The sequence below is a fragment of the Clarias gariepinus genome, chromosome 4 (genome assembly GCF_024256425.1).
Source record: "Clarias gariepinus isolate MV-2021 ecotype Netherlands chromosome 4, CGAR_prim_01v2, whole genome shotgun sequence".
In the NCBI taxonomy this organism is placed as follows: Eukaryota; Metazoa; Chordata; class Actinopteri; order Siluriformes; family Clariidae; genus Clarias; species Clarias gariepinus.
In genome coordinates this window covers 4,794,843-4,821,187 of record NC_071103.1, presented here as the reverse complement: position 1 = coordinate 4,821,187, position 26,345 = coordinate 4,794,843, and the positions used below count along the sequence as shown (strand labels likewise).

Here is a 26,345-nt window from a genome sequence, read left to right as displayed (position 1 = left end):
GCTGTAATGTACTGTATATGTGGCAAATAAAGGGTTAACCCAACTGTTACCACATGATTGGCACTTAACAACACAGAATTATTGTGCCTTTTAGTTCAGTTTGGCCGCTGAAAACTCTGTGTGATGAAAACTCCTGGCGTGTGCTTGTTGATTTAGAAATTAACTAATATCCTATTCGCACGGGATTAGTATTAACTGGGGAGCTCGTGTGATTTTAAGTTTCGTGTGCCGCATACACACAGGATAAGCGAAGCCTGCAAATTTACTCAATTTTACTGACTTATCTCCTGGATATGATGTTTTTTGTACAAATATGTATGTTTGTATTTATATTACATTTCATACAAATAAAGATCCATATTCGCGTTTTTTCTCTTTCTGCACTCTGTATTGTTCTATAGTGATATGACCCAGCACCCAAAATACTTTCAGAACACTCCAACGCAGCCTCTATTCTATGCGAAATATGGATAAAGAGGCGCACAGGAAACAAAATGTAAATATAGAAAAAAATATTTACGACCTCTCCAAATGCTGGCCAAATTACAGACATGCTGATCCTCACAGGACTAATAACGGTCAAAGACCTCAGTGTTCAGCGAAATATCGTAGATCATTTGCGGGGGAATTTTTCACTTTACAAATTACCAGATATGGCTGATTTGCACAGGATTAAAATCACGGACAACCTCCGCCATTGTTACAAATCACACAAGGTCCTTAGGTAATACTACAATACATGACAATCATAAAATGAGCGTGGTGTGATTATTTATTTATTTCTTGCAGCGCTTGATTTGATATATTTTGATAGTGGAGCTGTGGATTGCGAGTAACTTGGTTTGTAACCGTTTTGCTAAACAAGCAAAGTTGAAAAAAAAAAAAAATCAACTTAATAAATGAGTGAGGGCTTGATATACGAGTATTACACATGCGCTTTGCCTGCTGAGTGTTACGTGATTGTGATGGTGGGTAACCGTCTCCCAGGCTCAGTGCACGTGTGTCACTCGGATAGTCAACATCCGTGTGCGCACGTGTACTGTTTATTATAACATTGTTACTATGTGTGTGTGTGCGCGAGTAAGGCAAAAGCAAGTGTCATCACAGAGGCTCCTTAAAGATGTTCCCTGACAGAGCAGTGTTTCCATTAGCGTGTGTGTGTGTGTGTGTGTGTGTGTGTGTGTGTGTGTGTGTGAAAGTCGTCCCACACAGTGGCCCCATCCTCCTCTCATCTTATTTCAGCTTCACACACAAATACACATATACACTAACAGAAACAGTGCAGGATTCTTTTCAAAGGTAAAGTTCAAGTAATTTTGTTTTATTTTTACTTTACAGTTTGTCTAAATCATTTTTATATGACTATTTCTGTATTTGTTTGACAACGTTTCATCAATCCTTATCTGAAAATTCAAATCAGTCCATTACGTGACTGGAACACCAGACTCGAGCCTCTTTCTGCTTTTATTGTATCTTTTTAAGGCTTATACACTGACGTGATGAACGTGCTGTACAGTGTCGTGTTGTTGCATCAACATCAGAGGCTCTGAAGAGTCATAAACCGTCCTCGATCTCACATCCCGCTTCATGAATTCCACTTGTGCTCGGATTTACAGTGGTTTCTGCGTACAGCTCATAGACGAGAGTGGGCACGGCCTGCATGTCGAACTTATATCAAGACGGAAAGAGAAGGAACGCAGTTTTATTGCTGCAGGCTGTGTTTCATTAACAACAGAAATGATGGAGTTAAGACTATTTACAACTCAGATCTATATTTGATTTGACAATGCAGCATTTTAAAGTTTCAAGTGTAACAAAAGTGCTTCTGTTGAAGAGCGGAATCTTACAGAGATACATTCCGTGGCTGGTTTTCGGTCTTTGTTTGTGTGTGTGTGGTTGAGAGAGAGTCTTATTCATTGTCCGTAGCAGCACTTTCATTAATTCACACACACGCACCACACACACATACTCAAATATACATTTTAGAATGTCAGCATGTGTTTGTGTGTGTCAGGCATATTCACACAGGTGTCCACACCCGGCAGGACAGTGATTGGAGCTCTTGAGCCACTCCATGACGTGCTCCAGATGTCCGCCGTGGCTGCAGCCCTGACACCACACGAACAGACCTTTCACAACGTGGTGACACACCGCGCACACACTCGCACACTGGTGGCACCTGCAGAACAAAAATAAACACAAGAGGAGAGAGAGAGAGAGAGAGAGAGAGAGAGAGAGGACAAAAAGTTGAGGAGGCGTGGCCAGGAAAGCCGGCTGCAACATGATTGGCTGACTGGAGGATATCTGCATGTGTTCCAATGAAGTGCATATCTCTCAAACTATTAGTGTGTGTGTGTGTGTGAGATGAGAGCATACCGGTCACATATCCAGCCCTTGTTGCTCATGGGTCGTTTGCAGTTGCTGCAGTTGATGTGCAGTGTGGTGGATGCCTGGTTCAGACAGGTGATGGCGCCGCACGTGCTCAGTTTAATCACCTCGTTGCTGACGTTCCACAGCTCGAACCTCTGCAGCAGGTCGATGTAGGACATGTACCAGTGTTCCTGTGAGACACACACACACACTCTGATTACACATCTACGTCTAACTCGTTCGCCCTAGATGAACGAAACGGAAAGGTTTAAAAGTAAAACCTGTGTGAGCTCGTCGATCTCCTTGCGGATTCGTTCCCCGAGCACGATGAGGGCAGAGACGGCCATCTGGACATCACCCTGCTCGGCGTAGTAGGCCAGCGTGGCCTTGACGATGGCGTTGAAGAAGCCGTGAGGCAGGCGTGGCTGGAAAAGCAGCTGAGACACCGAGATCAGGCTGAAAGACTCCATGGGAGTCAGGCACACGCTCTCCGTCTCGCCCCCGCTCGCCTGTGGGGACTCGGCGTTCTCGGCCAGCAGCTCGGGCGCCGTGGCGTGCTCCACGATCTCGTGCCGCAGCGGGAATGCTTCCTGGGGCAGGGAAAACTCCGCCTCCTCTGCTGCAAAGAAAGCGAGAAGGCGGTAATCCTTATACCAAACCCAGATTGAAAAAGCTGTAAGGTTCGAGTGGTTATAAGATTTAATTGCGCTCGTGTTTTTGTGTATCTGACCTGCCTGATTGTCATGCTCCATGCTGTACAGATCGTCGTCGTCCAGCTCGGCCTCTCCGAACAGGTACTCGGCCTGACCGTCACTGCCCTCCGTCTCTTCGTTTTCTGGAAGGTGAGTGCACCGAGTATAGAGGTTTGTTAAACTAAATGATACGCCTTCAAGCTTTGGACAATATTTATCACCTAAACCGTAACTTTAAGATCAACCTACATCAATTTATGCTGACTTAAACTGCGTGGTCTCAAAAAAAAAAAAAAGGAAAAAATGTATTCAATCAATCATTTTGGATTTTTTTACACCGCCAATTCATGTGTGAAAATGACTCCACATTTTAAAATTTAGTACATTCAGGTGGTCAGCTGACTTAATTTTATTTCCAACAGTAACGTTGCTGAGTCTCGACCTGAGCAACTGAAGCAACCCCAGATTATAACACTGTCTCCAGAGGCTTGTACAGTGGACACTGTGCATGATGAGTTCATCACTTCATGCGCTTCCCTTCTTACCCTGACACGCCAATCACTCAATCTGGAGTAGGTTCAATTTGAACTCATCAGAGCACATGACCTTTTTCCACTGCTCCAAAATCCAGTCTTTAAGCTCCCTAGCAAACTGAAACCTTTTTTTTTTGACAAGTCTTATGTTTTCTTATGGACAGACAGCTGTTTTGTCCTAATCCTGCAAGTTCTCATTTATTACTATGCAACTTCACCATGTGTTCAAGTTGTTTTTTCGCACAAAGCTGACGGTTCAGCACTATCCTTCCAGGTTTTGATATTGTGTTGATGGGATTTTAACCTAGTTTCAGTCATTTCTTTTATCAACCAAGTTCTTTGCTTGATACAGCCATATAATTTGAAAAACCCTTCTAAAAAGGTGACCTTTTTTTGGCCAGGCAGTGTAGTTTGTAATTCTTGCAGGTCAGTTTTTTGCACTAGATGTGGTTGCGTGCCACAAAAGGGAATAAAGTCTCACTGTCAGTGAAAAGAAATGTGTGAAAAGTGAAAAATGAATAAGTAAATCATAGATAAAACTGGTGAATAAATGGCATATGTAAATGTAACATGTAATGTAAAAAGTTAAACTTAATGCATTCTTGTAACCCAAAGCACTCGTGTATATATATAAGTGAATTTTCCCATAAGAAATTATAGAAACTCAGATGATTCGTTCCACAAACCAAAAATATTTATATAAAAATTATTAATAGAAAATATAAAAGTATAAATAAAAAACAAATTAACCTGCACTTTACCTTTGAATATATTCATGGCTGGTGTGAGTGAGTCAAGAGAAGAAGAAGAAGGAGGGGCTACTTTCTCTCTCACACACACACACACACACACACTAATGTAATCACTGCTCTCTGCTAAAATCTTTTTTCTTTTTTTTTGTGCGACTTTAATAGTGAACCCCTTTAATGTCACTTGTTTCTGCCTCCTTTTGAGGTTTGTGCGGAAATGTGACATTGCAACAGATTGATCTCCCGCACTGCTACAGCCTTTTAAAACCTTTCTTTCCCTCACAAGAGCCACTGTTACAGTACGGTAACTGAAGAACACACTTCAGTAAACATTATACCATGGTGACTATACCAGTGACGCACGCGCACTGAGACTGAGCATGCGAGACGACTACCCACAATCCCAGAGAGAGAGAGAGAGAGAGAGAGAGAGAGAGCGTATGAGAGAGAGAAGAACCAACGGCTCAGTTGTGATCATGTGACGCTGGGTGGACAAAGCATATACGTACTACTCGTATTGCAAAACCTTGCTCGTTTATTGAGTTAAAATTTATTAGAAAATTTAGCTTATCTTGCAAAGCACTTCCAGACCAAGTTACTCACAATCCAAGTTTTTACTGTATAAGTATAAGGAAATTTTTCAGTGTGGACCGTTTTAAACACTGTTGTCAGATGTGTGTGTGTCTCACCATCGTTATTGAGGTTAGTCTCCAGGTTGTGCAGGTTGTCCTGTCTATTCTCTTTGTTTCTCTCGTTTAAAGCAGCACTCATATCCTTCAAACTGAAACTTAAAACAAAATCACGTCACACATGCCATCACGTTTACTCCAACGCCCTAAAATGGCTGTTGACCAGCACAAGTCCACCCGTACCTGTTCATGAGGGGTGCATTTCCCATTTTGCTCATATTGTGATTGGCTGGAGGTGTTGGGTGACCCGGGTCAGAATACATTATCCGCAGCATGGTCCATGTGGTTGACACCTAGACATGAACACAAGTGTTAACGTGTAACATACAGTGATGTTAGACAGCCGTCAGAGACGCCACGTCAAGTCTGCGCACCTGAGGTCTGTTGAGCTCTTTGGCGACCTTGGCATTGTGGTCACAGAGCTCGGCGAAGGGTCTCCCGCTCAGCTGGTACCTGCGCGCCGTCTCGATGAACCAGTCCATCCTGGATCCGCCATCCGGATCGCACTCGAAAACGCTGAGCACGCTGGAGACCTGTGCGAAGCGCTCCATCACGTCATGCTTCTTGAAGAAGAAGATGGGGTAGCGGCGGTCTCCGCCCGGGCACGGCTTGAGCCCACCCTCGGCCGCCATCAGGCTCTCCTTGGCGGCAAAGGCGAGGTCTCCGAACAGGCCGAAGCTGAGGCCTTCGGGGTTGGCGCGCACCTCCGGGCGACTGGCGTCGTTAAACATGTGCTGGTACAGAGTGCTGTCCTTGGAGCCGGAGAGCAGGACGTCAGGGTCGTGCTGGTTGCGCCACACGATGCCCGTGGCAACATCCTTGTGCTCCTCGAAGGTGGCGAAAGGGATGTAGGGCCGACGCACGTCCCAGACGTAGATGTTATGGTCCACCATCATGGAGCATGTGGCGAGATGCCAGCGACGCTCTGGACGCCACTTGACCCGCGCCACCGACGCGATGGTCTGGACGCAGTAGATCTCTTTGGCACGGTTGGTCGTCATGTCCCACACTTTTACCATCTTGTCACGACCACCTGTCGCTAGCCACCCTCTGGAAAGAGATGGAGAGAGAGAGAGAGAGCGCGAGAGAGAGAGAGAGGGGAAGACCTTAACATTAACAGACAAATGCAACATAAACATGCAGAGTTTCAGAATTAATACTAAAACACAATACAAATATTATAAAAAATACTACAATTTATGGCAGGATTTTTATCAGCAAACCTACCTGTCCTCAGGATGCCAGTCACAGCAGAACACCGGGCCTGTGTGTGCAGTGAACATCCTCTCATAGCGGTCAGGTCTGCGGATGTCCCACAGCTGCACATTCCCGTTCTCGAATGACGCGGCAAACGTGAAAAAGTCCTTTGTGCTGAACTGCACGTCTCGGACACTCTCCGACTGACCTGAGCGCGCACGAACAAACACGATTAATTACTGTTTCTCATACCGGTCACACTGAAGTAGGGCTGAAACGATTCCTTGAGTAAATCGAGTATATCGATTACAAAAAATGATTGAGGCAAAATCAAAAAACAAATTAATCTTTGTTTCTCTTATATGTTTTACATTGCTGTTTAATTAAGCAAAAGTACATTTTATTAATTTCTTGATTAATCAATTACATTTTTGGATAATTTTGATAGCTACAGCCCTACACTGTTCTGATTTTTGTGAACCTTTATCTGTCCCTCTGTCTATACATATTCATACTCTTCGTTTACCGGAGAAGGTGCTGACGCTTTCCTTCTTGCGCAGATCGAAATACTTCATGAAGCCGTCCTGAGAGCCGGAGAGCAGCATGTGCGCCTCACTGGGATGGAAACACACTTTGTTGACGGTGCGTTTGTGCTCGGCGAAAAGGTGCTCCTGTTTGTTACGGCACGGCCGCGACAGGTTCCAAGTCACCACCGCGCCGTTAGTGGCCGCCGTAGCCAAGAGGCTGTCGTCGGCCTGGTGCCACATGACGTCAGCGCAGCTGAAGTTCAGCGACGGCTTGCGACCCACGCGCAGGTTCAGACGCTCCACGAAGCCTTCCTCTTCAATCGCAAAGATCTTGAAGATGTTGCGCCCAGCCACCACCACCTGTAAAAAGGAGAGGGCGGGAAAGCACGGATCAGCACAATACTATATACTGGACTTTTAATGACACAGAATTTTAGCTGTGGTCAGAGGCGTGGCCACTGTGTCTGTCAGTCCGAATATGATAGGTATGGCCTCTGTGTCTATCGGTCCCACTGTCGTAGGCGTGGCCTCTATGTCAGTCCCACTGTCGTAGGCGTGGCCTCTATATCTGTCAGTCCCACTGTTAGAGGCGTGACCTCTGTGTGCATCAGTCCAAATGTTGAAGGTGTGGCCTTTATTTCTGTCAGTCTCAATATTGTATGCGTGGCCTCTGTATCTGTCAGTCCCAATAATGTAGGCGTGGCCTCTATATCGATCAGTCCCACTGGAAGGCAAAACAGTTAACAAGCTAGCAACTGTTTTACTAGTAACAGTTAGTAAGTAAGGAAGAGGAAAGAAATGTCCAAACCTGCGTGGCATCCCGGCACACACTGATGGCGTTGGCTGGAGCATCCAGAAGGCAGAACATTGTTCTGCCACTGATGGTCCCAACAGACGTCATCTTTTCCATCTCAGCCTGAAAGAGAGACAAAGAGAACATCAAGAGTGATACCAGAGGTCTTGCTAAAGGTACTTTTGACTTTGGACATGTGTGTTTGAGCAGATTTAAGGAAAAGGTCATGGTCATATCCTGAATCATGTGTGTTAGATCAGAAAGTTTTACTAGAATATGTTGAATAAAACCATATGCGAAAAAAAGTTTTTGCAGTCCTGAGTTATTCACTGTTACACACTTACGTTTCAGGCTAAAAGCCGCTCCACAGTGAGAAACAACAGCTCAGTTCCCGTCTTAAGCTTCGTCTTCTTTTTCGGCTCCTTCTTCACCCCAACACATGGGCATCCTTGTGTGGTGGTGGCACTACTCACATTAACAGGTCTGTAGCTCAGAACATAAGTAAGGAATCACAGGATCGTTTATCAGAGCTGGTAATTTGTGTGGTGAGACTTTGTCATCAAACGACGTGGCGCCATCACATGGCACAAAGTCTCACTGCAGCCATCACCTCTTACGGGATAACATTTCTGAGACAAAAGACATGACAAATGTAAGGAATAAATCAAATAATCAACAACGATGTGCATTAGTGTTAGAACCAATACACATTTGTGTGAGATGTGAAGTATAATAAATTCAAACAATAATATAATCCTTGAAGTAGTAAATATCATCTAAGGTGAAGTTGAACTGAAGACGAATCAACGGCTTTTGACCAATCAGTATCGAGAATTCGACAGCACTGGGATGCAACATGATACAATAAACATTTATTTACAAAATGTTTAAATAATATTTTATTATATTTCATGCACATCGTTTCAAAAAAGCTGATAAAAATAACAAAAAATAAAAACAGTATTAGATATGGGGGAAAAATTGATTCTATTATGAATATTTTTTTCATGTGGCAATTCGGGTAAAAAATTTTAATAATAGAGATAAATCGGTCGATCGGCTGGTTTTTAGATTGACTGCCCGTGACCGGTGATCAGTTAATCAGCCTTGGATATAAACAATTCTGTACTGAAAGCAGACGCTTCTGACTGACGCAACAGAAACACATTGCGAGATAAAATTCTCGGATCTGCCTTTTTCTCCAAACTCTGTGAGTGAATTGGACTCAAACACACACTTCACACCAGTCTCAAAACACCATGAGACACACATTTGCATTTTCATCCCGTGTGGTAAGAGTGAATTACTTATGAATAAGTGAAAAACTTATTTGTAAGTTTGTTTTAGAAAGAATCATTATGGCGGAGGACAGAGACACGCGCTGCTCAGTTAATTCAACTCTTGTATTTGAAGTTAGTTTGCATTGTTTAAATGCTGCGCTTGGTTTTCAAGTGAGAAAAATATTGTTATAAGGAATTACATTCAGTTACCCACTAAAGGTTTAAGATTGTAACAAAACCGGGTGGAGATGTAATATCGCATAGTGATATTTTTACTTTTATTGTCATTTTAATCGAATCAACACAGAGGTATCGTGATAATATCGTATCGCGTGCTCCCTGGTGATTCACATCATGACTACTTACTGCTGTTCTCACACAAGCCGCAGTTACGATTATAACATTTTTAAATAACGTATCTGATTGGTCCACCGTCAACAAAACGCACCAATCATCACGCGGCTCTCAGTCAACGTTTAACGGTCTGTAATCAATTATTTTCCCCCGTTAGGCGTTAATTAGCTAACAAGCTAACAGCAAAACAAAACCAAAAGTTAGCACACGGCTAAGTGTGGCTGTGAGAACAAACCACCGCGTTGTTTTTGGTCTTTCGAAAACAAGAATATCCGTATTTTTTCCACACAGTTTTAATGATTTGTAAGCGAGGGAAGTTTAATAACTCGAACTAATACTGACCTTTTCAAAACAAACGTGAAGCAGTGTAAAGGCAGAACTGACTCTGGGAAGAGCACGCGGACACGGACATGCCAAAATAAAGGACCGAGACAAATATTATTATAAATAATAATAAAAATATATATTAGTATTAGTGGTGGTGTTCGCGCAAGGTTTTAAAATATATTTTTTTAATTATTATTATTTTTTAAAAAAGAAAGAAAAGAAAACGAGAGGGCACCGGAAGTGTATCCACGGTAGCAGTCTTCAACTTCCGCGTTTGAAAACCTCATGCACTGAGACACTGATCCGGGACCTGCTTTAAACTTTTGCTCTACTTCAGTGAAGAGGTGAAGCACTTTCATGCAATAAGTTTTTACCTGCACAGCATTTATATTCTTTTTTTTATGCACCTTAAAGTGTGAAAAAAGTGTTAATTAAGAGTGTTAAGAATGATCTGACATTGTCACACTAAATTATTTGATTTAACTTTGCATGATAACTTTGAGTGATGCTTCAGTCTTTTCGTCCGTCCTTCTCTCTGGACTTCCTATCTTTATTCCCTGTTCAAGTACACTATGTGAACAAAAGTATTTGGCTAAACCTGTTAGTTATTGAATTCAGGTGTTTCAATCAGGCTCCTTATCCCCAGTGAAGTGCAATCCTAAAGCTTCAGCATACCAAAACATCTTGGACAATGTTATGCATCTTTGCAACTTTATAGCAACAGTTTGTTGAAGGCCCTTTTCTATTCCAACGTGACCATGTCCCAGTGCATAGAGCAAGGACTATAAATTTATGGTTTAATGAGTTTGGTGCGGAAGAACTTGACTGGCCCTAACACAGAGCCCTGACCTCAACCCCATCAAGCACCTTTATGATGAAATGGAAGAGATTGTGAGCCAGACCTTCTCGTCCAACATCAGTGCCTGACCTCATAAACGCTCTACAGAATGATTGGGAATGAATTTCCACAAAAACACTCCAAAATCTTGTGGACAGCCTTCCAAGAAAAGTGAAAGCTGTTATAGCTGCAAAAGGGTTACAGAGATATTGAAGTATATGTATTTAAATACAATTTCATTGCAGGTTTGGACAAATACTTTTGTCCATATAGTGAAGATCAGCTTCCAAAGCTTGACATTTAATGCAAATACTGCTGTCTGATCGTAAAGTTTGATTCTTGCAAGCTGCACCTGGTCCCTATAAATGCATTAAAGCATCAAAACTTAGCTGCTGCTTCTCTGAACTCTTGCTCATTAGCTATAATAATTAGTTTACATGCAGATTTCTGTAAATCTGATTTATCGTTAAAAGTGCCTTACAAACAGAATGCAGTTAAATATCAGTGAACTGTATTCCCTTTTTTTCCTCAGTCTGTCAGCATGTCCGGAGGAGAACGTCTGTTCCACTCCGAGGACCCGGCCGTATGGAGAGGCATTTATGCGAAATACTGGGTTGTGGTGGAAGCAAAGACAGCTGGGAAAAAGGGATCAGGGAAACTATTAGAACTAGAGAAGTGGTAACTGATAACTAAACTACATCATTACCCAAAAGCCTTCTTATAAACCATGCATACATATACTGTAAATATATAGAAAAAAATACAATATAGTAATGCTTTATCAAACACATGACATAATTCAGGTATCAGGATGAGCTCCCGGCGGCCATTTTAGCTCGGACAGAGCGTTCTTTGACCCAACCTGAACTGGTCAAACTCATGGAGTGGAAATTAACTGTAAGTACACCTTGAAAACCAAACTCGTATTCATTTACTTTCTAACAGATAAAAATTTAAAGAACTTATTCTGCAAGACAAAACCAAAAAAACTTTAAAACAGTTTTTGCAAAAGTGCACCTAAAAAACTTGTGTAAAATTTTGTTCTTCTGGTCAAGGCAATTGTGATATTTATTTATTATTTTTCCTCCACCCTTTTAATCCCTTACATTACACAGTGAGGTCAATAAGTATTTGATCACCCTGTGATCTTGCAAGTTCTCTTACTTAGAAATCATGGAGGGGTCTACAATTTTCAGCATAGGTGCATTTCCCCTGTGAGAGACAAAAATATCCGGAAATCACATTGTATGATTTTTTTAACCATTTATTCGTGAATTACTGTGTCAAAAAAGTATTTGATCACTTGAGTAAAAACATTTGACTATTTGATAAAGAAGCCTTTATTACAAATTACAGAGGTCAAACTGTTCCTGTAGTTCCTCACCAGGTTTGCACACACTGCAATCTGTCAGGTTTCGGGGCTGTCGCTGAGCAACACGAAATTTCAGCTCCCTACAAAGATTTTCTATTGGATTTAGGTCTGGAGACTGGCTAGGCCACTCCAGAATCTTGATAATCTTCTTACGGAGCCACTCCTTGGTTTTCCTGGCTGTGTGCTTTGGGTCATTGTCATGTTGGAAGACCCAGCCACGACCCATCTTTAATGCTCTGACCAAGGAAAGGAGATTTTTGCCCAATATGTCACAATAAAAGGCCCCGTTCATCCTCTCCTTAATACAGTGCAGTCGTCCTGTCCCCTGTGCAGAAAAACACCCCCAGAGCATGATGCTTCCAGCCCCATGCGTGACTGTAAGTATGGTATTATTGGGTTATACTTATCATTCTTCTTCCTCCAAACACGGCGAATAGAGTTAAGACCAAAAAGTTCTACTTCGGTCTCATCTGACCACAGGACTTTCTCCCATGACTCCTTCAGATGGGCCTGAACCTGGATTTGAACGTGAGGTCTTAGTGTATAACTGATAGTAGGCTTGGAAACGATGGTCCCAGCTCTCTTCACGGCATTGACCAGCTCCTCCCGTGTAGTTCTGGGCTGATTCTTCACCATTCTTAGCATCATTGATACCCCACGAGAAGAGATCTTCCGTGGGGCCCCAGTCCGCGGGATATTGACAGTCATCATTAACCTCTTCCATTTTCTGACAATTGCTCCAACAGTTGTTCGTTTTTTACCAAGCTGCTTGGCATTTGTCCTGTAGCCCCTTCCAGCTTTGTGAAGGTTTACAATTTTGTCTCTTGTGTCTTTTGACAGCTCTTTGGTTTTGCCCTTGTTGCTACTTAGACTTTGGCTGATTGTGGGGTGCACAGGTGTCTTTATGACCGCTAACGACCTCAAACAGGTGCTACTAATTTAGAATCATGAGCAGAGTGTAGCTGGACTATTTAAAAGCAAAATAACAGGTCTTTGAGGGTCAGAAATTTGGCTGATAAGCAAGTGATCAAATACTTATTTGACACAGTAATTCACAATTAAATTGTTATTCATACAATGTGATTTCCGGATTTTTCTTTTTAGATTCTGTCTCTCACTGTGAAAATGCACCTACGCTGAGAATTGTAGACCCTTCCATGATTTATAAGTAAAAGAACTTGCAAAATCACAGAGTGATTAAATACTTTTTGACCTTACTGTATCTCACTCACTCATCATCTATGCCACTTTATCCTGTAATCAGGGTCACGGGGCAGACTTAGGGCACAAGGCAGGGTACACTCTGGACAGGGTGCCAATCCATCTCAGGGCATACACACACTACGGGCAATTTGGGAATGCCAATTAGCCTAACCTGCATATCTTTGGACTGTGGGAGGAAACCCACCAAGCACGGGGAGAACATGCAAACTCCATGCACACAGAGATGGTAATCGAGCCTGGCCAGGAATCAAACCTGGACCTTGGAGGTACAAGGCGACAGTGCTAATCACTAGACCACCGTGCTCTTACATTATATCTATAACATAATATTATATTGGTTCGTATGTTTAATATGTATCTGCCATGAAATAGCCTGTAATATGGCAATAAACCCAAATACAAACAAACAAAACAAATAAAATAGCTTCTATTGAACAAAACAAGACACTATTTTCTTCTTAGTACATATTTTTGTATCCGTGACTTTTTTCAGGGTTTAAATGTGAGTGTTTGTGTATAAAGGAAGTGGTCTAGATGTTGGTGAACTTAGGGCACTTTCACACTAGGCTCGATTGATTAGTAAAACAACTGTACCCCATTCACACTTCCCCACTGGCTGGCATTCACATTAGCTGCGCTCCATTCCAAAGTGTACTTCACAGAGTGCTCCCTACTCCCTCATCCGTTTGCAGGGAATGTCGGTAAATGCAACTTCCCTCGACAAAACTCCACTATTCGGAACACTCTGCAAAGTTGTTGCTGCTGTTGTGAAAATTTCACATTACGGACATTAAATTAAATACTTATTGAAACAAAAACTGTTACCCTTATAAAACATACTATAGAATCATGTTTAAATTGTAAATAAAGTATTGATTAATAATAATAATAATAATAATTGATTCAAGATGTACAGGGTTTTAATTTTTTTTACAGATTCTTAGCCTATACAGTGGAACCTCGGATTACGAGTAAGGCGGTTCACGAGTGTTCCGCAAGACGAGCAAAGATTTTTAATCATTTTCAACTTGAAAAACGAGCATGGTCTTGGTTTAAGAGCACCGAGTATTATGTATCACGCATGCACTTCTTGTTTTGACGCCGAGCGTCACATGATCACAACTGAGCCAACGTTTTTTCTCTCTTTCGCGCTGCGGAATTGTAGGTTATCGTCTCCCCTGCTGGGTCTTAGTGCTCGTCTCTTACTGTTTACTATAACACTGTGACCATGTGTGAAAATCAAATCAGCCTGTCGTTTTTCATTTTACCTTTGAAAAGAATTGCGACAGAGCAGTTTCTGTGTAAGGCTGAGTGTGAGTGTGTTTGTGTGGGAAGCCGAGAGGAGGAGGGGGTGGTAGGGGGCTGTAAAGGTGTGTGTGTGTGTGCGCGTAATTTGACACCGAGCTCCTTCACTTACAAAAACAACACACACACACTCTCTCGCCTTTACACACCCCCTCCTCCTCTTGGCTTTCCACACACAGCGCCAGACACACACTCTGCTCTGTCGCGATTCTTTTCAAAAGTAATGTGCCGGTTCATTTATTTTAAATTTTTTTACTTTACAGCAGTGATTCCGTTAATATGCGCTCACTGGAGTCCGACTAGCGTTTTGTTAATGTGTGTGTGTAATGTGCATGGACATTAACGGAGTGACTGTTTTATCTAAAAAATTTGCAGGGAACATCGCTAGTCACACTTACGTGAGCGCATACTAACGAAATCACTGCTGTAAAGTAAAAAAAAACAAAAAAAAACAAATGAACCGGCACATAATCGCGACAGAGCAGAGTTTTTGTGTAAAGCAGACACGCGCACACACACACACACAGCGTCTGCGTGCACAAATGAAAACACTTATCTGTCGGGATTAATTTGTTTTATCTTTACCTCATATTTTGTATTAATAATTTTTTGTGCTGTAGAACGAATAATTTAAGTTTCCATTATTTCTTATGGGAAAATTAAATTTGGTTTACAAGTGTTTTGTAATACGAGCCCGCTTCCGGAACGAATTATGAGGTTTCACTGTATAATACTAAGGATTTCTTGATTAAATTAAATGTAAATTTTTGTGTCCTTTTAATATGATGTCATCCTTGATAATAGTAATAAATATATAAATCCTTTATCAAGCTAAATTTTTTATCGAGCTCCAGCGAGATGCAGACTTTTTCATTTCCTTTTCCGGTGAAGTGAAGAACTGTTGTTCACTACTTCCCTACATAGTTCGCAGTTCCCTTTGAACTGAACATTTTTGCTCCCTGCGGTTTTGGAATCACATTTAACATGGCCGAACTCCCTGTGAAGTATACTTTGCAGGGTACTTCGGGCCGATCGAAACGCACCTATTATTATTTTTCTCTGTACCTGGATACACATCCGTATTTTCACCCTCCAATAGAGCAGGTGGCAGTTTGCACCTTGTTGGTTTGCGAGCCACCATTAAACACAAAGAGAAGAAGAGTCAATCTTTAACCCATGCCTAATATTATATTAGTGATATTTTGAAAAAAAAAAAAAAGCTGTTAAGAACAACAATCTTGTGTGCCTTCCAACTTTATCAGCTATGGACAAATTGTCTAATTCCCTGTTCAGGTACGATTGGCTTCCATATCTGATTTGATCCATGCCCGAATATGCCATATAATTCCCGAGACCACTTTTTCCAGCGGACCCGGGCTCAGTTACCAAGCAAAGAATAATTGTTTTTACACTGATCAAAATTAAGTGTCCTTGGAATTGATCCCGGGGCCGTAATGTGAAAACATCCTTAAAGAAGATCCTTTAAAAAAAGTCAACTTAAGCACACATGCGCAACTCAAATCTAATAGGAGCAACTTTTCCTTACACAAACAATGACGCAACTATAAATACAGCCCAAAGTGACTTTTCCTCTGTCACTCTTTCACAGAGGGGGAAGTTCCGTCCCCGGCTCAAGCAGCTGATTGGCTCCAACAGCGAGGAGGCGGTGCTTCGTTGCACTAAGAAGGCCTTCGCTCTCCTGCCTGACGTCCAATCGGCAATCGCAGAACTGAGCACGCTTAAAGGGCTTGGACCTGCGACAGCATCAGGCAAGTATGCAAAGGTAGACTATGAAACAAAATGATCCCAATATAAAATTTATCCTTTGATTTTTCTTCATTGTTCTCTTGTAGCTGTTTTAGCAGCAGGAGCTCCTGAAGAAGTCGCCTTCATGGCTGATGAGGTTGTAGAAAGCATCGCCGAGCTGAGACCTGTTCGATACACGGCTAAGCACTTCTCTCTCTTTTTGGAAAAAATACTGCAGAAAACACACCACCTCAACAAAGGTAATGTGTTAATATCAGTAATGAATACTTAATAGAGGTTTTATCAAATGTGACTCCTATGGTGCTTTTCATCACTATGTCCTCTTGGAGAATCTGAATAGATGTTTATAGATATTAATTCTTGTCTCTCAGCGGACACTCAGCGTGATTGGACCCCTCATAAGGTGGAGTTGTGCTTATGGGCGTGTGCTATAGCCAGTAAGATTCAGCCAACCCTGCTGGAGGAGTTTCCCCTGAGTTACAGCACCAACACAGAGACCCAATCGGATCCCAAAGTGGACGAGACCCAAAAGCGGCCATCTAAGAGACGCAAAACAGACTAGTGTAATGCATCGAAGCTCAATGCTTTAAATAAGATGCTGCATGACAGATAATAATTCTAAACTACCTAACTTGTTAAACTGCTCTTTTTTAAACAAGCAATTAAAAATGACCTTTAAATGTGAAGCTCGGAATCTAGGCATCAATATTATCAAAATTAGTGTCCCTAAAATACAGGGCGGTAAAAACATATTTAATTCTGTTCCAGCTGAAGATCCAGCAGAATTTCATTATCACATAAATGTGCTTTATGTTAATGTGATATGACTTCAGGCTCACTCTGTCTGACTCTAGAAATTAAATAATACATCCATCTTTTTTTTTTCACCTATAATTTGCATATCTGTAATTGACTATGATTTAGTTCGAGGGGTGTTCAAGTCAAACCAAGACTTGCTCGTTTTCCAAATCAAAATTTATTAAAAATCTTTGCTCGTCTTGCAGAACACTCGAAAACAGCGTTACTCGTAATCCGAGGTTTTACAGTAGTTTACCCTATAGTCAGCATAAAGTAGAAGCTAAAGCCAATATTACATTTGTGAATTACCCGATTGGATAACAGGTTGTATTTGAAAAAATCTCAGGTTTAGTAGGCATGTTTGTGCAGATTTGTTTCCTTAAATTTTGTATTAAAATAATTACATTGTTCTATTAGTTTAATAATGGCCTGTTCTTACCTGTGTCTCTCATCAATAATTTCATTCCCCTCATGTTTCACAAGAAGTGCCTATCTCTACGTACCATTTAAGAGAAAGCTGAGAACATTAACAGATTGCAGCTATCTACAGAGATTGCTTACTAGCTTGGATGTAGTCCAGCTTAGCAGGCTGGTTTACATTAGTGTCACTTACTTAATATGCAGTGTGTCAATATTTAGTTGTTTAATTTCTAGCAAAATATTACTTTGTCACCCATCATGGACACAAAGTACTGCTAAAGAGTACGTAGGTGCAGATGCATAATCGTATTAGCTACAAAATCCTATTAGCTAACCTCCTTGCTGATGTACTAAATAAGCTTCCTAATTTCTAGCTGCTCAGACTAGCTGATGTGGGTAATTGGGCTTAATGGGTTAAAATGAGTTTCGAAAAATTGTAGACTGGTTCTGGATGGTCAGGCTGACTAGACTCCTTGGTCAGGATGATTCTAGCTAAGCTGGCTAGTTGGGTTTGAAGGTTTAAGATGGGATAAATTAGGATTTATACCTCACCATACCTCACCAAGGAGTAGAATGTGTGTTTGCAATGTACAGCTGTCGTTTTCTCAGCACACAGATTCAGTTCACAGCTTGTTTTTTTTTTTATTCCTCACAGCTGGAAAATGAAAGCAGATACAATGAAAAACGGTACAAAGGAAGGAAAAAATGAACAGAAAAAAAACAGCAATAGAAAATGCCTCAGCTTCAGACATTTAAAAAGTACATCATGTAAATCATAATGAATTTCATATAAACTACATATATATATATATATATTTATATACATCTCTTTTCATCTTTAATCCCACTGGAATAAAATAGACGCTTAGCAATCCTTTTTTTTTTTTTTCGTTCCAAAGCTTCAGTCTGTAAACTGTTGTTTTTTTTTTTAATTCGTTGAAACGAGTCGTCGTTTCTTGGCACCATTTGGAAGTTGTTTGAAATACAAATTGGCGTATGGACTACAGGTAAGATGGCAGCACAGAGAGGAGCAGAGTGATGAGCTCATAGCAACATGCATCTTTGTAATCAACAACTACAGCAGCGCCAACGGCATCAGTCCGTTTGGGAGATCTGGCTCAGACAAACAACGGCAGTTACTGGTTGTGGTGTGATGTAGATGAAGCTTCCGGATAAAACGGAGGCCTGAATGTTGCGTCCCAGAATTCCACAGGAGACAGCAGTACAGTTGAGACTCCATTAAAGATTGATGTGTTAATATGCACCCTTGTCAACTTCTACTCTCGATTTGAAAAACACTTCGGAACTAGTAGGTATAACATCCTGCTGCGTAGCTGATGTGCTAGTTCCATGTAGAACTCTTAACGAGCTCCTGCTTTCACAAGAATGGACATGGTGAAGTTTTATTAGTGTTCATAAATATGCTATTAAATATTGGGGCAGATATTCCTGGTGTTATCTATTTAGGGAAGTGTTTGAGTAAGATAGCTTTCTATTAACTGTTAGCTACATTTAGTTACGAAAATACCAACTACAACGAAAATACACATTCGACTTTGGCAGAAATGTTGCTGATATTTACCTTAAAAAAGCTTGCTAACGTGCCCTTACGCTAGTTAGCTAGTCTCCTATGTTGTAGACCACAAAATAAAGCACGTACATTTCACAAACCTTTCACAGAAGTCTGGAAATGTAGCATTTGAATAATTGTATGTATAATAAAATAAAGTGTAAAGCTAAATAAAGTAACAAAGTTACAGATCATATTTGTTTAGAGTAATGGCATTTTGTCAGGCTTTCTGTCTCACTAGTTAGCCTGTAAGCTATCAGATTATTAGCTAGTCATGGCTTTTGATTTTATTTTTTTACTGACTCTTCCATTTGTGTTGCTATATTTTTGTTAACCAAACAACATTTAGATTTAGTTTTTTCTCCTAAGTTCTAATAAGATCTAATATTAAACAAATGTGTTGATTATTATAAGGATCCTCTGTCTTCTAAATGGGTTCTCACTGATAAAGAAATCCTCTGTTGTACAGTTCCACATAAAAAAAATTGAGGATATTCCCAGTGGGATAAACTGATAAATCTTTATAGGCTTCACCATTACTTATAATAGTGTTGACCCTGTTATTAAAATCATATACATTTTATTGCTCCTGATTACCTTTAGAAACAGTATTGGTTGGTATTTTTAGGGAAATCAGATTTCCATTCTTGGGTCTGCTCCTGATGTTTATAGCCATGCTGCTTCAAACTTCAGTTGTGCTGACTCAGCTGTAACATTAATGCATGATTCCTGGGTTTTAAGGGGGAAGAATACCTGGGAAAGTCAACAAGGGCATGTTAAAAATGATACTGGAATGCACTCCTGATTTTGTCTTTTTTTTGCCTCTTGTATCATCTTTCCTAAACCTTTTTCTAACACCTCTCAGCGCAAGGAAAAATTGCAAAGGGGAGATGATAAGTGGGAGTTAAACCAGTATTGGAACACAGGGTTCGACTGACAGTACTTTACAGCCTCTAACACAGACACTTACACACCTTTCCTTAAGAAATAAGGAACAGTCTGACATAACAGTCTGATGTGCTACTCTGATTTCTCTCAGAACTAATTAACACATCTTTTTTTTTTTTAAATATACTGTTTTTATAGTATTTACCACCTTCATCTTCTTCCTTACCTTTTTGCAGTTAATCATGCTCCCACTTCCCGGTCCTTCTTCGTCCCTCATTTCCCAATCTTTCACTTTCGTCTTCCTTATGGGCCTTTCATGCACTCTGATGAAGATTCATGATCCTTTTACCTCCTAACTCTCCACACAGCACCCTACAATAAATTCACAGCCACACAGTGTTCCAACTACACACTCCAACTCCAGCAATAAGCAGATCAACAGATCAGATAGAAGCCTCGGGTTTGGTGTCTCCAGGGCTTTGATAAACAGGAAATCAATTGCAATGAATATTGAGCCCAGCTTGTTGAAATTGAGAGCATTTTGGGGTCAGAATTGGCTAGGTGGTCTATCACCAAGGAGAAATTCAACCTGATACTTAAATGCTAAGCTTGCTTACGGGTGTAAAGAAAAATAATGGTAAGATAAACATATGGCCAAATATCACACTTCACATTTACCACAGGCCTTAACATTTTGTGTGCTTTTTAGGAAATGGTGTTTGTTATTATCATGGCCTACTATAATTCTAGGGTTGTCCTTTCCGACATCAATAATGGGTCACTGGTCATCAAAAAGGGTCAGGGGTAGCTTAGTGGTTAAGGCATAGAACTATGGTTCATAAGGTCCTAGGTTTAAACCCCATGACAACCAAGTTGCCACTTTTGGGCCCTTGAGCAAGGGCCTTAATTCTCAACCGCTCAGATGTGTATGAGATAAAAATTTAAGTCACTCTGGATAAGGATATCTGCCAAATGCTGTAATGTAACTGTCTTCCCAGACATCAGTGATAGTCCTATTTGCCATCAATATTGCCTCCATTGAAGAGTGGTCCTCCCATTAATCAAGAGTGGTCACCCCTTACATTAAGTCTCATCCTCCCTTAAATCAAGAGAAGTCATCCTTTAAATCAAGAGAGGTCATCCATAGCATCAAAGCTTATCCTCCCTTAAATTAATAGTAGTCCTTCCTTAAATCAAGGAAGGTTCTCCCTTAAATCACAGGTGGTCCTGCCTTAAATGAAGGGAGGCCCTCCATAACATCAAGGCACATCCTCCTTAAATCAAAAGTTTATGACTGGTCCTTTCTAAAATCAAGACTCATCCTCCATTAACTCATGAGTGGTCCTCCCTCAAATCAAGAAGGGTCCAAATCAATAGATCTCCTCTCTGAAATGTCAGATGGTCCTCTCTTAAATTAAGAGAGGTCCTCCCTTAAATTTTAAGTGGTCCTTCCATAAATCAAAGGTGCTCATCCCTTAAATCAGAGTATTTCTCCTTTTCCCCTTCCATGTTTGTGCTCACTGTAGTGTTGTCCCAAATCAACCTCCGGTATTTCAACTTGGCTAGCAACTTTCCCTTACACAGAGAATAGTGAAGATGACTTAAGGCCTTTTCTTTAAACACAGCCAGATCAACCAATGTTCATTGCAATTGACCCTTTGTGTCGTCCACAAGGACCCTGACAATAATGTGAGTGTGAGGTGCTGTGTTGTTTTCAAGCACATCTCGCATCATCATCACGCAGCTCGACGCACAGAAGCCGCTAGCATAGAACGGTGACTGGAATAAATAGCGGTACAAATACTGTAGAAGTATACAACTTATGGCACAAATGTTCACAACAACACACACCTGCAACGTTGTCGTGCTTTTCAAAAAGGTCAACATCCCCCCTACCACCCAACCCTTCCCTGGTCCTGCGCCTGTCTCATATAACAACCCCACAACCCCCCAACCCCCCAACCCCCACTCCACAGCAAAGTTAACAACGTAAACAAAAATAAAGGTATTCAATAGTGTTGAATATACAATTTGACATTAGCAGCTTAGCGAATGGTAACTTGGCACTGCAGAATTGAGTACTTTGTAGTGTAAGGCCTTTAGAAATCCTCACACAGATGAGATTTCCTGATATCTGGCAACCTTAGAGTGAAAAATGCCCATGTAGGGTCTGTCCCAAACGCTAGCATTCTGACTTTAACATCAGCCATAAAACAAAATAAAACAAAACAAATAAACAAACGAAAACGCAGGAAAACCAAATTAATTTTCCCAAGCTTTGCAGTTGCCACAACGTTTTTCTCAGTAGTGGCATGAAGACTTGTGTAAACCATTTACAGATAACGGTGTTCTGTCAGGCTTTAGCTAAGGGGGGGGATTTATGAAGCTTGAGTTCTGTTTCGCTAGTCAACCACGAGCTAGCAGACTGTTAGCCAGCTACAACAACTGTATCTTTTCATTTTTAGGGACCATTCATTGTTCTGAGGTATTTTTGTGTAGTAAACAATGTCTATTGTTATGTTTTCTCAACAGTGGTAACTAGCAAACTCTAGCGTCTGGGACTTCACCTCAATGTTTTTGAAGGCAGAACACTGGTTCGGGAGAATGTTCTCATAATTGCAGGTGGCTATGAAAAATTATATATTTTGGGGTATTTTTTTTTTTTACTTACAGTATGATTTCAGTTAAAGACCCCTCTGAATGTTATGATATACTTGCCATCAGTTGCCTTAACACTGACTTTAAAATGAGAAGACACCTTGATAATGGCTACCATCGCGATTGCCTGACAGTTACCAAGGCAACGGTTACCAAGCGATTCACAAAGGCTGAAATCAAGGACTTTACCCTCTGAGCTTATGAAGTGTGAAGGATGTTAAAGGGCAAGAGCTGCACAAGAAAGGCTGGGCTTTAGATTGTGTGTGTGTGTGTGTGTGTGTGTGTGTCAGGAATTATTTTAAACTGCATTTCCATTCAGCTTCCCAAAGACACTGAACAACAGACAGTGTATCAGCAATAAAAATAAAAATGCACCATTTTAAAATCATGAAATAAAATAATGCAAAATAAAACATTTAAAATGTAAAGAAAATGTGGACGTATTTCGAAACCTGGCAATGAAAACTGGGCAAAAATAAAACAAAGTTCATTCATATCCCCTCCTGGCTTTAAAATTGGTCAAGTGGGAGTGTGTAAATATAGAGTCTAAGTAGTAACACCTTAGGAAAAGTCCTGAAATGAAAATCACTGTAAGAATTTCCAATCTTCCTGTTCGGACCATCCGTCCACTGTTGGTCAAAAAGGGCTGGAGCTGTAACAAAAAAGGGGAGGCCATCGAGATATCCAGTTTTTGAAGGTTGTGTGGCCTTCTGCAGCCAGAGTGAGAAAACAGTCGGGGGCGTGTCATCAGGGGGGAGGCGGAATCTGGACTCCCAGCAGCTCGTAAGCGAAGATGTTCCAGAAGATGGCGAAGAGTAGAAAGGTAACAAAGGAAAAGACGAGGACCCACCATGAGCACTGCTTGTGCAACGACTCCTCGTAGCTGCGCAGGATGAGCAGGCCCATGCTGATACCCACCACGGCACCCGACAGATGGGCCATGAAGCTCGGCTGCGGCCCTGACGACGGCAGCGGCGGCGAGAAGCGCAGCCACACGGCTCGGCCCACTTCTGAACTCACTACAGCAGAGAAAGTGAATTTATTAGTTATTAGTTAATTCCTTATTTTTTTTTATACAATCAGTGAGGCTTGTGCACATCACCTGTAAGAAAAATGGATAATAGAGTTCCGGAGGTTTCCTGAATAAAGCTTCTATCAACTTCATAGCCAAGACGTCAGTGACACTTGGGTGTAACCATATTTGTACAATGTCCTGCGGGCAGTTGGTTCTCTTTAAGACATGATTACATATTTTGTGGGGGAAAAAATGTCAGCTTAAATAAGTTTAATACAACTATATGTTGTTCCGGCACCAGCCTAGTTTTTCAGTTTTATTTTTGTGAAATAAGTCCTTCAAAATAAGTAAATGAATAAAATAAAATACACAGCGTGTCATGTGGCGGCTAAGTGGATCTCCAGGGTCCTGATTCCATTCCCTCCTCATCTCTGTGTTTGTGTAGGGATTAGCATGTTCTCCCTGTGTTTGGTGTGTTTCCTCCATGCGCTCCGGTGTTCTCCCACAATTCAAAGACATGCAGATTGTGCTGATTAGCATTTACAAATTGCCAATTGCGCGTGTGTGTGTGTGTGTCCAGCGATGGATTAGCACCCCATCCAGGGTGTAGTCTGCCTCGTGCCCCAAGTCTCCTGGGCTAGGCTCCAGATCCCAAAGACCTTGTTCACAAGATAAAATGGTGGCTAGAATATAGTTTCAACTGAAAACTTTTCCCTGACTTTTACTGTTGTAAAGTACTGGCACTCTATACTTCTTCAATGAATAGGAAATGAATATCTTGTCTTTAAATAATAAAAGCACACAAAATTACAATAATTAAATACACAATCATACAACAGTTAGTTCAGACTGAGCAATCTGATTGGACGAGAGGCATTCAACGAGTGGTGATAATAGACAGGAAAAATCCTGGGTTGTTTAACTATATGTATTACTTCACGTCACAGGTGTTCTAACAATCAGTAACTACACTAACTGTCAGTCACAGCATGGGTAAAAGTAGTCAGTACGTTCCACAGTACTGAGGAGAGAGCAGCTGCCTGCCAATACCAACATTTAAAACCAGTCACAGAAGCTTTTTCACCAGAAAAAACACATGACAGCGTTATGCCAGGGTTAGGGTTACATTTAAAATGTTGTTTTCTTAATAATTGCTTTCTAAGTCATTCTGAATCCCCTCTGAACCATCAGTGTTCTTTTATTTACTGCCACACTGGCTTCTAACACAAGGCTGAATCCCAGATAGCTCTCCAACCCCTGATCAAGGGCTCTCCTTGGTGTGTGGAACAAGGGATTTTACACCCTTGCACACTTGCTTTATCATTCATTTAACGATATTTGGGATTCAACCCGAACCTAGAAGTTAACGGAGCTGATATTTTAATAACTAGAAATATAAAAAAAACTTACAAGATTTACAGAACTGCTCACCACCTCCATGATTTATACATAGTACCGGTAAAAATCTAAAACCATTTTCACCGGTTAATTACACTGGTTAATTACAGTTACAGATTTGCGTCTTGTGGTTAGTTAATTCCGCCAGTCATTAAGGGATATGTGTTGTTAGAGCAATATTACTGGTTAAATAAACAAAAAATTATAATCTGCTGATAAAAAATACTGTTTGTGGAACCGTTGTATAAAAGCAACATCACACTCGAGGTTGTGCTGAATATTAGCATGGCTTTGATGGCTTTGGCACTACGGCTGCACCCTCGGACATACAACCACATCACAAACATGCTGATATTCATCACAACAGCAGTCCCTTTTGAGTGATATTGCTTAATAAATGTCCAAAGACAGAAACCATAATGAACTCTTTATTAACCAATAAAGAACCTAAAGAAGCATGGCAGTGGCTACGTCATGCTGTGGTGCTGCTTCTGTTCAGCAGGGACCAGGACCGTAGGTGGATCCATATACAGAGTTATTTTACAGAAAAATCTGCAGGGCTTCCAGCACAATAATGACTCAAAAGCACGAATCCAAGTGAACTAAGTCAACTAAGAAACAGAGTCAGGGCTCTCAAAACAAGATGTATTGTAGAGTTGCGACACTCTTTTCTTATAGACACAGACATACGCTATATGTACAATAGTGTTTGGCTAAACCAGCAATGACATTTTATCCAAATACATATTCTTCAATATGGAGTCAGTCCCCCTTTTGCAGCTACAACAGCTTCCACTCTTCATGGAAGGCCACAACTTTTTGGAGTGTTTCTGTGGGAATTCGTGCCCATTCATTCTGTAGAGCATTTATAAGGTCAGGCACTGATGTTGGGCGAGAAGGCCTGGCTCGCAATCTCCATTCCAGTTCATTCCAAAGGTGCGTGATGGTGTTAAGGTCAGGGGTCTGTGTTAGGGCCGGTGAAGTTCTTCCACACTGACCTTATCAAACCATGTCTTTAAAGTCCTTGCTTTGTGCACTGGGGCTCAGTCATATTAAAATAGAAAAACTGTTGCCACAAAGTTGCATAGAAGCATAACATTGTCCAAGATATCCAAACAAAAGATATCCAAAAAAATTTGTTAGCCAAACAAAAGGTTCTTAAGTATTATTTAAATCATTTCTATAGTTTTTGTCTAATTTTTAATTGGTTGCTCGATCACATTAAAGGTGGATATATTTAGTATAAAAAAAGATTTATACAAAAAACCCCACAATTTTAACAGGAGTGTGTTGATATTTGTCGTACAAGATGTGGTGTCAGTACTCAAAACACTTCCCACATAAGCTCATGATAACAGAGAGAGAGAGATAAAGGAGACAGAAAAAGTTGATTCCAGAGGATGCGCTATTGTAAAAGCTAATTATAAGCTACTAAAGTATGTAATTACTCCCATGACAGTACTATTAAGGCATTATAATCTTTCATTAAGGATCAATACCGATCATTATATCAATCCTTACATGTCTTTATGCAATAAATAATACAGACCTGTGAAAACTGTCAGAACTGTCAGAACACAT

The 26,345-nt window shown here is 40.9% G+C and overlaps 3 protein-coding genes across 5 annotated transcripts in view; 1 reads left to right on the top strand and 2 right to left on the bottom strand.

Moving 5' to 3' along the window:
- Positions 1–1,446: 1,446 nt before the first annotated feature.
- On the bottom strand, positions 1,447–9,647 carry wdr24 (WD repeat domain 24). 3 transcript variants are annotated; one of them, XM_053495274.1, is made up of 12 exons: positions 9,527–9,647; positions 7,895–8,179; positions 7,566–7,673; positions 6,757–7,117; positions 6,261–6,438; positions 5,408–6,083; positions 5,217–5,326; positions 5,034–5,131; positions 3,101–3,205; positions 2,652–2,989; positions 2,377–2,561; positions 1,447–2,179 (listed from the first exon to the last, which is right to left on the bottom strand). In XM_053495274.1, the coding sequence occupies exons 3-12, from the start codon at positions 7,665–7,667 to the stop codon at positions 2,011–2,013; spliced, it is 2,322 nt and encodes a 773-aa protein (XP_053351249.1). In that variant the 5' UTR covers positions 7,668–7,673; positions 7,895–8,179; positions 9,527–9,647; the 3' UTR covers positions 1,447–2,010. The 3 variants fall into 3 exon arrangements, with proteins under 3 accessions (XP_053351249.1, XP_053351250.1, XP_053351251.1); XM_053495275.1 differs by having other exon boundaries at positions 2,652–2,986; XM_053495276.1 differs by having other exon boundaries at positions 5,034–5,125.
- On the top strand, positions 9,277–17,228 carry zgc:112496 (uncharacterized protein LOC541336 homolog). The gene is made up of 7 exons (XM_053495277.1): positions 9,277–9,312; positions 9,723–9,855; positions 10,882–11,027; positions 11,153–11,246; positions 15,860–16,019; positions 16,104–16,256; positions 16,389–17,228. Exons 3-7 carry the CDS (start codon positions 10,891–10,893, stop codon positions 16,577–16,579), a joined length of 735 nt encoding a protein of 244 aa, XP_053351252.1. The 5' UTR covers positions 9,277–9,312; positions 9,723–9,855; positions 10,882–10,890; the 3' UTR covers positions 16,580–17,228.
- A 4,456-nt stretch (positions 17,229–21,684) lies between these two features.
- rhbdl1 (rhomboid, veinlet-like 1 (Drosophila)) overlaps positions 21,685–26,345 on the bottom strand; it is a 33,929-nt gene continuing 29,268 nt past the window's right edge. Inside the window, exon 8 of the mRNA XM_053495050.1 lies at positions 21,685–23,370. Within this exon, the coding sequence (XP_053351025.1) occupies positions 23,099–23,370 (272 nt within the window). The 3' untranslated portion in view covers positions 21,685–23,098. The remainder of the gene's footprint in view (positions 23,371–26,345) is intronic.

What these genes read in the sequence shown, in the direction of transcription:
- wdr24 (XM_053495274.1), bottom strand. Translation starts at nt 7,667, where the DNA reads ATGGAAAAGATGACGTCTGTTGGGACCATCAGTGGCAGAACAATGTTC. An exon ending in TGTGCCGGGATGCCACGCAG is followed by an intron (nt 7,118 to 7,565) that starts GTTTGGACATTT and finishes TCCTTTTTACAG; the next exon opens with GTGGTGGTGGCTGGGCGCAA. An exon ending in GGAGCATGACAATCAGGCAG is followed by an intron (nt 2,990 to 3,100) that starts GTCAGATACACA and finishes CTTTCTTTGCAG; the next exon opens with CAGAGGAGGCGGAGTTTTCC.
- zgc:112496 (XM_053495277.1), top strand. Translation starts at nt 10,891, where the DNA reads ATGTCCGGAGGAGAACGTCTGTTCCACTCCGAGGACCCGGCCGTATGG. An exon ending in TGGACCTGCGACAGCATCAG is followed by an intron (nt 16,020 to 16,103) that starts GCAAGTATGCAA and finishes GTTCTCTTGTAG; the next exon opens with CTGTTTTAGCAGCAGGAGCT. An exon ending in AACACACCACCTCAACAAAG is followed by an intron (nt 16,257 to 16,388) that starts GTAATGTGTTAA and finishes CTTGTCTCTCAG; the next exon opens with CGGACACTCAGCGTGATTGG.